General features: G+C 43.5%; 1 protein-coding gene across 4 annotated transcripts in view; it reads right to left on the bottom strand.

The window, feature by feature from the left end:
• Positions 1–7,497: 7,497 nt before the first annotated feature.
• The window catches only part of LARP1 (La ribonucleoprotein 1, translational regulator), a 44,761-nt gene continuing 40,159 nt past the window's right edge, over positions 7,498–12,099 (bottom strand). For all 4 annotated transcript variants that reach the window (XM_073567894.1, XM_073567893.1, XM_073567896.1 and 1 more), the window contains exon 19: positions 7,498–10,976. In XM_073567894.1, coding sequence (XP_073423995.1) covers positions 10,779–10,976 — 198 coding nt within the window. In that variant the 3' untranslated portion in view covers positions 7,498–10,778. The remainder of the gene's footprint in view (positions 10,977–12,099) is intronic.

The following is a 12,099-nucleotide window of genomic DNA, read 5'->3' on the forward strand; positions in this document are numbered from 1 at the left end:
ACCAACATATAGAGGTGGTAAAGAAGCCTTTACTCCCCAACCATCAGCCAGGGTGAAAGCAAATGGCCATTTCTCTTCCATTTTTTTATCCCCATGACAAATGACAGGGTTGTCCAGAGCCTCATTTTGCCTTGAACCCTTCTTGTGTCATGGACAAGAAATTTCCAATAGGAATTCCCTTGGGAAGTGTGATGGCAGTTTTTTTGGATAACCTCCTAAGGTGTCAGATGAAGTAATGGGTGACCACAGAAGTCTTTTCTCCCCAGTCATTTATTTTCTACAGCATAGTTGGGGAAACGGGTACCATTAAACATCCCTAGTGTATCAGATATCGGGTAGTATCACTCGCCTTTGACAATTACCGATATTTTTGGGTCGCCCTTCAGGCTATACAAGCGCTAAAATATCCTTTAGACACCTCCATTAGACATAAGGTGCCATTCCTGATCAAGCATCTACAGGAATTTCGGAGTCCGATTTCTTTCAGTCGTAGTGGACTCGCCATCTCTCTGCCGGGTTGGAGAGGCCCGCCACACTTGTTTAGGTAATGATGTGTTCCAATTATATTATGGCCTGCAAGACAAATGGTGAAGGGACACTTTTTTCTTTTTCAATTTACTTATTTTTTTAAAGGGGCTGTCTTCAGGAGCGTACTGTGCTCCAGCCTCTCTGGTTACCAGGTAGGAGAGAGGGCTGCACTCCCGAATTATGCACTTTCCAATGCCACAAGCTGAAGCAGCTTTGCCTAAAATCAGAGGAGCTCCCAAGACACTGAAGCTGACCGGATCCAGTGCTTCCACTTTGCCTAGGAAACCGGTCAGCTTTGCAAAATTTCCCCATTCAATAAGAATAAACTATATATTTTCAGCTTGATCTCAAGCCATGGCGACTGGATGGATGAACACTGTCGGAAGTTTGATTTTATGCAAGCCTAGATAGGTCCACCAGAGTCTTGACCGTTATTATTGATAGTATCAAGCCACCGGGTTGCTAGTCACTAGGGGCGTAACTACCATGATCGCAGTGGCCACTGTGACCATACCCGGCAGGTTAGTGGGCCGCTGACACCAAATACTTCAGCAGGATGTGTCCTAGGCCACACATCCAGCTAAAGTGTATTGCAGCTCACAGTCCAGTTGGGTCTGTGAGCACAATACACATTGCCGGCCAAGCAGAGGCCAGCAGCTGACTTCGGCACACATCACAGTGATGTCATGCGCTCTTGTCGCATGCACGTTGAAGTCAGCTGTTGGCTTCAGAACAGGACGCCTCGCAGCCGGGGAGCGGAATGGATTTTTTTTTTTTTTTTTAAATCAGTGAGGACACAGTGGCCATACTACTACATGAATGACTATGGGGGATGCATTATACTGTATGGGGGACTATGGGAGATGCATTATACTGTATGGTGGACTATGGGAGATGCATTATACTGTATGAAGGACTAAGATGTGCATTATACTATATGGAGGACTATATGAAGGATATGGGGTGTATTATACTAAACTTTAGAAAATTTAAGGTATGGTGAGTGCCACCTTTCAAGCGCCTGTACTCAACAAAAGTTAAAACATGGATGCAGAAGAGATTGAACACAATGTACAACGGCCATTTTGTGCCCACCTGGCTTCAACAGGTCTTTGAATGAGGGAAGTGATAGGAATCCATAAATCCCAGCCCCTCCCTGACAATTAAGTCAAAATTGGATCAACTATCCCCATTTATCATGAATGCATCAAAAGATTAAAATTTAAAAAAAACATCAACGACGTGCAACATAAATATACCACATTCAATATCTTACAAAAAAAATACGGTAAAAAAATTTCATTAAAACTTGTCGGTCCCTGTGCTCTATCTGGCCCCTCTCCTTAACAGGAGTTTATGGAGATCACCTCCTTGAGCCAGTGAGTTAACCCTTTCTAATCCTGTAAAGCGCAATACCTCAGGGTCCATTTTCGGAAACAATTTAAATCCATTACTTCAGGTCAGGGCTCACGTAGACTCATCCATGTACAGGAGGTCCCATTACAGCAACCCTGGGGTATTATACTTTGCAGGATTAAACTTACTGGTTCAAGGAGGTGATCTCCATAAACGCCAGTTCAGGAGAAAGGCCAGATGGCACACGCACATAGACGAAACGGCCGTAGTCCATTACGTGTTCAATTTCTCCTGCCTCATGTTTTAACTTTCGCTAAATAAAGGAGCTTTCAAGGGATGGTGAGTGCCACCTTTCTTTTTCGCAAGTTTGATTGACTTCAATTTTTTTTGGTGTTGCAACTAAGATCCCCACTGTCTGGTGACAAAACACATCAACAAGTAACTGGACATTGAGGCAGATATAAGGTGCTGGAATGTTTGCTATTTTCCCATTGTGTATTATACTAACATGGAGGACTAGGGGCTGTGCATTATACTATATGGAGGACTATGGGCCGTACATTATACTATATGGAGGACTATGGGCTGTGCATATTATATGGGGGACTATGGACTGTGCATTATACTAATTTAGAGGACTATGGGCGGTGTATCATACCAACATGGAGGACTATGGGCTGTGCATTATACTATGAGGACTATGGGCTGTGCATTATACTAACATGGAGGACTATGGGCTGTGCATTATACTATATGGAGGACTATGATGGTGCATTATACTGTAGGGGCAGCTATGGGCTGTGCATTATACTATATGGAGGACTATGGGCTGTGCATTATACTAATAAAGAGGACTATGGGCGGTGTATTATACTAACATGGAGGACTATGGGCTGTGCATTATACTATATGGAGGACTATGGGCGGTGTATTATACTAACATGGAGGACTATGGGCTGTGCATTATACTATATGGAGGACTATGGGCTGTGCATTATACTAATATAGAGGACTATGGGCGGTGTATTGTACGAACATGGAGGACTATGGGCTGTGCATTATACTATATGGAGGACTATGATGGTGCATTATACTGTAGGGGCAGCTATGGGCTGTGCATTATACTAATATAGAGGACTATGGGTGGTGTATTATACTAACATGGAGGACTATGGGCTGTGCATTATAATGAGGATGAGGTGGTGCATTATACTATATGGAGGACTATGGGCAGTGTAATGGAGGATGAGGTGGTGTATTATACTATATGGAGGACTACGGGTTGTGCATTATACTATATGGAGGACTATGGGCTGTGCATTATACTAATATAGAGGACTATGGGCGGTGTATTATACAAACATGGAGGACTCTTGGCTGTGCATTATACTATATGGAGGACTATGGGCTGTGCATTATACTAATATAGAGGACATGGGCAGTGTATTATACTAACATTGAGGACTATGGGGTATGCATTATACTAATATAGAAAACTATGTAGGTGCATTATACCAATATGGAGGTCTATGGGTTGTGCATTATACTAATATGGAGGACTATGGGGGGGTGCCTTTTACTATATGGTATAATTATACCATATGGAGGAATGTGGGATGTGCATTATACTAACATGGAGGACTATGAGCTGTGCATTACATATTGAGGACTATGGGGAGGCCAATATACTATATGAAATATAGGGTGCATTATATTATATGGAGGACTATGGGGTACATTATACTATAGGTAGGACTATGGCCTTTTCATTATACTTTATGGAGAACTACGGAAATTGCATTATACTTCTGCTATGGGTCCCCAAGACTTCTATGTACACCCTTGATAAGTATAATGGTATGCCTTTCAACTAACCCCCTGCTTTACCCCAGTGTTATTTATGACCTTGTTTACTTTGGCTTGATCATATGCATCTGGTCCACTCTTAATTGTCTGACCAAGATGAGCACAGACCACTCCTCTCTGCTTCACACCTGAATGCACTTTGTAGCACATATATTGCATAGAAGTCTGCCAAGACTTTAGTCTGCAGTGTGTGTCCTATAAGTGTGACCCCTATAATCCTTCACTTTCTGATAACCCCACTAATCCCTACACCAAGCAAAGAACTGTTCATCTCTTCTTCAGTCCTTCCAATCCATCTTACCTCTTGCTCAGATCTGTTTCTCAACATACAATCCTGTCTCGACAGCCCCCTCATGCCCTGTCCTGCTCCCACTCTCTCTGCTCCTCCTCACCGCTGGTGATATCTCTCCAAATCCTGGTCCTCCTCACCACATTTTCCACAGTCATTTCTACCTCCCATTCATGCCCAATCACAACTTTCCGGAACCACTCTAACCTTATACACATTCGCCCAGCCCCACTAACAGGAGCTCTGTGGAACGCTCTGTCTGCAACAAACTTTCCTTCACCCATGATCTTTTTATAACTAACAAACTTTCCTTCCTCGCCATCACTGAAACCTGGCTCACCCCCTCTGACACAGCCTCTCCTGCTGCAATCTCGTATGGTGGATTCCACCTTTCCCACACCCCCCGCCCCAGCAGCAAGCATGGTGGAGTTGGTTTTCTCCTGTCGGATAACTGCTCCTTCACCCCAATCCCACTGCCACCCTCCCTGAGGTGCACATCTACTCCCCCTCCAACTAGCTGTCATATCCTGCCCTCCAGGGCCAGCCACCACCTGGCTACTTCATTTCCTTTCCACTGATATCCCCACTATCATCTTGGGCGACTTCAACATCCCCATTGACTCTTCCCTCTCAGCTGCCACTAAACTTCTATATCTCACTTCCTCCTTCAGCCTCACTCAATGGTCTTCTGCATCCACTCACAAAGATGGCCACACACTAGACCTCATCTTCACCCGCCTCTGCTCCCTATCTAGCTTTTCTAACTCACCTCTTCCTCTCTCTGACCACTACTTACATTCTCTTCCCTCTCCTCCTCAGATCCACAATCCCCACCTCAAAAACTTGCACACCCTCGCAGAAATCTTCATCACCTCGATCTACTCTCTGTCTGAATCCCTCCTCCCTCTTACAGACATAAGTTCCCTACACAATGCGGATGCCGCGCTATATAACACCGCAATAGCTGTACCTTTGGAATCTGTTGGCCCTCTCAAACATACCAAAGCTCGTAAAGTCAACAGACAGCCCTGGCACACCAGTCTGACCAAAGAACTGAGACGGGCTTCCATGGCAGCCGAGCAGAGATGGAAAAGATCCCACTCCAATAAGGACTTTATCGCAAACAGTCCCTCACTACTTTCAAGGCCACACTCGCTGCAGCAAAACAAACCTACTTCTCATGTCTCATATCCTCCCTGTCTCACAACCCTAAACAGTTATTCAACACCTTCAATTCTCTCCTTCGCCCCCCAGCACCTCCTCCCTCCCCCCACTCATCTCATCTGGAGACTGCCTAATTTTTCAAGAAGATTGATAACATCAGAGACAGTCTTGGGCAACAAGCCCCAGTGCCCTTCCTCCTAACTACCCTGCCCTCCTCCTCCAAAACCAACTTCTCCACCATTACAGAAGATCGACTCTCCACTCTACTCTCAAGATCACATCTCACTACCTGTGCACTTGACCCGATCCCATCCCACACCTCACCAGTCTTCATCCCAACCCTATCCCACCTGTTCAACCTGTCACTAACAACTGGTGTTTTCCCCTCAAGCTTTAAACATGCCTCAATCACACCTATCCTCAAAAAGCCCACTCTTGACCCATCCTCTGTATCTAGCTATGGCCCTATATCACTTCTCCCCTATATCTCAAAACTACTGGAACACCACGTCCATCTTGAACTATCCTCCCACCTCTCTTCTTGCTCCCTCCTTGACCGATTACAATCTGGCTTCCGGCCACACCACTCCACTGAAACTGCCCTAAGGTCACCAATGACCTACTAGCCGCCAAGGCCAAGCGACACTACTCTGTCCTCATCCTGGACTTGTCTTCTGCCTTTGACACAGTGGACCATTCCCTATTACTACAGACCCTTTCATCCCTTGGCATCACAGACTTGGCCATATCTTAGATTGTGTCATACCTAACAGACTGGACATTCAGCGTCTCCCACTCACACACCACCTCCCCTATCTGTCGGAGTCCCGCAAGATTCAGTCCTAGGACCCCTGCTCTTCTCCATTTACACATTCGGCCTCAGACAGCTCATAAAATCTCATGGCTTTCAGTATCACCTCTATGCTGATGACACACAGATCTACATCTCTGGACCAGATATCACCTCCCTACTAAACAGAATCCCCCAATGTCTGTCTATTTCATCCTTCTCCGCTAGATTTCTAAAACTTAATATGGACAAAACAGAATTAATCATCTTTTCCCCCATCTCATGTGACCCCCCCCCCCAATGGACCTATCCATTAAAGTAAACAGCTGCCCACTCACCCCACTCCCACAAGCTCGCTGCCTTAGGGTTATCCTTGACACTGATCTTTCTTTCAAACCACATATCCATGCCCTTTCCACTTCCTGCCGACTTCAACTCAAATATTTCACGGATCCGTACATTCTTCAACCAAGAATCAGCAAAAACCCTAGTCCATGCCCTCATCATCTCCCGCCTTGACTACTGCAACCTCCTGCTCTGTGGCCTCCCCCCTCTAACACCCCTCCAATCTATTCTAAACTCTGCTGCCCGACTAATCCACCTGTCCCCCCGCTATTCCCCGGTCTCTCCCCTCTGTCAATCCCTGCACTGGCTCCCCATTGCCCAGAGACTCCAGTACAAAACCCTAGCCCATGACATACAAAGCCATCCACAACCTAGTCCTCCATACATCTGTGACCTAGTCTCCCCGTACTTACCTGCACGAAACCTCCAATCCTCACAAGACCTCCTTCTGTACTCCCCTCTTCCCACAATCGCATACAAGACTTCTCCCGCGCATCCCCTCTACTCTGGAACTCTCTCACAACATATCAGACTCTCGCCTACCATGGAAACCTTCAAAAAGAATCTGAAGACCCACCTCTTCCGACAAGCCTACAACCTGCAGTAACTACCGATCCACCAATCCACTGCACGACCAGCTCTACCCTTGCCTACTGTATCCTCACCCATCCCTTGCAGATTGTGAGCCCTCCCGGGCAGGGTCCTCTCTCATCCTGTACCAGTCGTGACTTGTATTGTTTAAGATTACTGTACTTGTATGTATTATGTATACCCCTCACTTGTAAAGCGCCATGGAATAAATGGCGCTATAATAATAAATAATGGTTTATTTTTATTCCATACATTAATATGTAAAAATATGTGAGTGACCCAGTTGAGTATAAAGTGACGCTTCTCATCACAAAGGCCCATTTGTCTGCATAATATACTGTATATATGTATATTATATACATACAGAGAGAAAGGCACCTTTGCATAGTGTCACTTTATACTCAACTACAGCAGTAAAAATCTGTAAGCTCCGCTAGGGGCAGTTGCAGGGAGAATCATGGATGACGATGGAAGCAATTCTGAGCCCACCGCTCTGGTTGTAACGTTATGGTCCATCACTGATGCATGAATACCAAAAAGCCCCCAACAAATTAATTAACGCTGATGATTTGGTCTTTTAAAGGTTTTTATTTTTATACATTTTTTTTTGTATTAAAAAGGAAAAAGAATTACCACAAATTACCATGACTAAAGCACAGCTATAAGCAAATCATAAACGCAATAAGAATGGATACTCTGAATAATATTAATGTTATAATACAAGCGCTCATTCAAGTATTTTACAATTTTTTTCTTTTTAAATTTGTCTGTCCTTTAATGATTTATTGGAGTATAACAGGAGGGGGGGGTGGGGAGGGCAAGATTATGTACTTGTAGCATTCCATGTTGAGGGGGAAAAGCAGCCTGCATGGAGTTAAGTCAAATCTTTGCAAAATGTGTTCTGGAATTTTGGGGGAGGGTGGAGGAAAAGGTAAAATTGGGAGATTAGGACCCTGCCACAACCTGATTAGAGGTTCTGGACAGTCAAGTGATTGATGCCTTAAGGATCTAAACAGTTGCGAGATCTAGAACATGGTAGTATGTGCTCCCTGAAATGAAAAGTTGGGGAGTAAAGCCCATTATTAAGGCCCAAAATGCCACAAGATTACCAATAATGCACCAATTAGTGCTTTGTGGAAGCAGCTCAAAAGTGGGCAATGATTATAAAAGACTTCCCTGTGCTGGCACTAGGTAAGCTCGCTACCGATAAGCTTCAACCGGTACTAGAATCCTCAAATAACTTGCATAAGGTGCAACAAATTTGGAAATTGTGTTTTCTTTTAGGTTTCTTGAATAGTAAATTTTAACAGGAAAAAAAAAAATAATTAACAGCCCCCCCACCACCCTGAAAAAAACAAAACCTGGATATCTAAAACTATAAAACTGTAGGTCAGGTAAGGATGTAACCATGTAGTCATGACCGATAACTGTATATAATATATCTATACATAATAGAAGATATAGGTTTTCTTAGCACGCAAATACCCCCCCTCTTCTGTATCCCCAGCAAGAAAAAAAAAAAAAAAAAGGGCTACAATTTTCCCCTTTCCGTAGCATAAATATGAATAGAAGGAGGAGGTATCGAGAAGTTGTCTTAGAGCACCGTCAAGATGTCTTCAAAGGGGTTATGAGCCCGTCACCCATATTCTACAAAAAAAAAAAAAAAGAGACCACTACTAGAAAACTAGGGAAAGGCCGGTACCCAGACACCAGCAAGGATTTTTCTTTCCAGGCTATACAATGGGAACCATTCTCTTTAAGTCACCAGCAATTACATATTTCCTTAAGGATCCAGCCCTAAATTATTTTATGCAGTGAAACCCTATTGCATATTTATCGACAGTGTGCAGCGAGAAACCCGTACTCGGTGGGGAGTACAAAAAAAATTTAAGGTAAGGAAATGATGACCCAAATCAGCTACTGAATTGGAAAGGAAGTGGGGGGAGGCGGTGGCAAATCCGTGGGCCAAAATCCATAAAAGAGTTGCAATGAATACCAAGTGAACACCACGGCCGGGGTCAACGATTCAACCCAGAAAATTGCTTCCCGACCCCCTCCATCCTTATCGGGACGCTGTTGAAATCTAAAGATTGATGCATAGGGACCATGAGTGATGTGCCAGTAATGGGAGGAACACGTTGTCGCGTGGTGTCACGTACACCCTTTTCTTGAGGTTACCCTGATTGCTTACCAGCACCCCCCCCCCCCCCCCCATATTGCATGAAATGTAAGTTCACATTGTTTGGAATGGCAGTTTAGGCAGAGCCTAAAAATATACAAAAAGGAGATCCTGCACCATATTTTGGGCTGCTCTACATCAACCTCCATTCGAGAGGCAGCCGACAAAATTTGAAGAACAAAGAAAATTAAAAAAAATTTTTTTTTTAGAGAGCCAAGATGATGACAATGTGGCACTGATATTGTAAAAAAAAAAATTTTTTTTTTTTTTTGCTGTAGGATCATCGTGGACATGGAGGACCAGGACTTTTTCCCCAACATTTGGTAGAACTATAAGCCTAAAAGACACAGCAGATGCACAACAGCCAGCCCTCGTACTGCGTATGCATGTATACATGGGTATATAGCAAATGTATATACACATGTATGTGCACACGCCAATTACCATAATACAATACTTGCCGGGGGGAGGGAGAGAAGAAGGGATGACAGTCATTCTTTGCACCGAGTGACAAACAGTCCCGTTAAATACCCACTAACAACCCTGTGGGTACGTCTAGGGTGGACAGGCGGCAGTGATGAGAAGAAAGGGTGAAACAGTTGCCACGCGTCAAACCACTCTGCAGTCTTTGCTTCTTGCTTGGCTGCTGCCAATTCTTATGTAGGAAAGGGGGGGACCAAAAAAAAATGGCAGCTCACTGCAAGTTTCAAGGATACAATAAGGCAACTTTTTTTTTGTACTCCATGTAATCAAATCGCTTAGAATTTTTCTTTAAAGGGAAAAAGTGAAGGCAGGTGTTTTTTTGTTGTTTTATAAAGTTTTTTTTTAAGTTTTTTTTTTTAAGTTTTTTTTTTTTTCCATTTTTCTTATGCAGTCATTTGCTAGTAAACTTTTCTGTCTTTTTTTCCTCTTTCACAGTCTGAAGTAACAATAAAACAAAACAAAAAAAAAAAACAAAATAAAAATATATATATATATATATCTTTGAAAAGAAAAAAAAAAAAAAAAAGAAAGCAGGGCTGTCGTGAAAGCGATGAGCTGTGTGCAGGTGAGTTTTCTTTTTTTACCGATTTTTGCTGTAGGATGAAATGAGGCTGTGAGTTACAGCATCGCCTGGAGGATGTATGTCAGATCCTCCGCGTCAATAGGAAGAGGAATCGCCTCCCGGGTTGGGCTTCAAAAGCAACGTTTTTTTGTTTTCCGTGTCCTTTTCGAAGCCCGTAACAGCAAACTTCTGGTAGCCCATTGAGCAATCAAGAGCAGAGATGAGGCCTGCACTCGTTTTGCCACCCAGGCCAGTCACAAGGAGGGCAGCATTTCAATAATTTAGAAGAAAAAAAAAAAAAAAAAAAATTCTTTCCCTCCCAACACAAGCCTCTTCTTCTTCCAGGTTCCTGCTTATATATATAAAAAAAAAATAAAAAAAAAAAAAATAAAATTTTTTATATCCCTAAGCAAACTAAAAATTTTCTTCTTTTGGGATAAGCATCCGCCACCCTTGCAGGAAAGCCACGGGATCAGTCTGTTTTCTCCAGAACGTGGAGTCTCTGATTACTGTAGAAGTGGAGGACCATACATTCCTACCCACCGTCAGGAAATCTCCCATATGTTCAACCCCACCCCTCAAAAAAACAAAACAAAAAAAACATCATCCTTTCCAAGCTTCTTTCCTAATTTCCTCCTCCTGATGTGCCGGAATCCATGGGGGCGGATGAGGGTTGGCTTTGGCCTTTGGCATCCTCCCGGGTTGTGTTATTGGATGATTGGTGACCTGATCCTTTGCTGGAAGACTGTGAGGGATACCTTCTCCTGCCTTCACCCGCTGACAGCGAGGGGCGCCTCCTGGAGCCCGCATCCTCCATTGGTGGCTGGAAATGAATTGGTGAAAAAAAAAAATCACATTAAACAAGGATTCCGATAAAATTTAACCCATTAAAACCAATTTTCGTTTTTTTCCTGCCCTTCTTCCAAGGGCAGCCCTTTTTTTTTTAATTCTACTGTCAACATAACTATAATGAGAGCTTAAAAGGGTTTTTCCCATGTAATCTGAGAGCAGCTTAACGTAGAGGCTGAGACCCTGATTCCGGTAATATTATCACTTGCTGGTCTGCTTGCTGTCATTTTGATATAATCAGTTCTCTGCTGCAGTGCTCAGAATTCTGAGCTCCATATAACCCCGCCCACACCACTGATTGGCTGTGTACACAGCCAACTGACAGCAATCTATCAATCCATGGTGGAGGCGGAGTTACACAGAGCAGCACCAGACACCTAGTCCTGTAGTGATAATCTCTGGCTGATAAAACACTGATGTTATTGAAACAAAACACACAGCCTAGTAATCGACACATTGCTGGTATCAGGTTCTCTTCCACTACATCATGCTGTTCTCAGAATAAATAGCAAAAACCTGACGACAGTTTCCCTTTAATTTTTACAAGACGCGTTGTAGTTTTTTTAATGACGCCATTCACTTTACTACATATAAACGTCCTGAAAAAAAGGGGGGAAAAAATCCAAGTGTCATGAAATGAAAAAAAAAACAAACAACCTTTAATTTACTGAAACCAGCACTTGTTTTTGGCTTTGGGAGTTGCAGCTTTTAGTGATACAATTTAGGGGTCCGTACAATGTTTAGTTTGCTTTTTAAGGGCGTACCATGAAGGTGTTTGCCATCGGCATCCCAACATTGTGTCCCGGTGGGTCCACGTAACGCAATCGTCCACTTTATGATGCCACCAAGAGATTAACGTCAGCACATAAGAAGTTAAACAGCAGAAATCGAAGCTAGATCCAGTTGCTGCCGGCTGTATTATGCTGCCAGCACCCACTAGTTATTACAATGGCTCAGCAAAAGAGTCTGCTCCATACACCCGAACTCAACGTCTGATGCACGTTTATCATCACACATTGGGAAGGTGTTATCGGAATATTGCTTGGTTACATTTATTGATTACTCATCTACAGGGACCCTTATTCTCTCTTGAGAAT

The sequence above is a fragment of the Dendrobates tinctorius genome, unplaced genomic scaffold, assembly GCF_039654945.1.
Source record: "Dendrobates tinctorius isolate UK_male_01 unplaced genomic scaffold, ASM3965494v1 ptg000020l, whole genome shotgun sequence".
Lineage (NCBI taxonomy): Eukaryota > Metazoa > Chordata > Amphibia > Anura > Dendrobatidae > Dendrobates > Dendrobates tinctorius.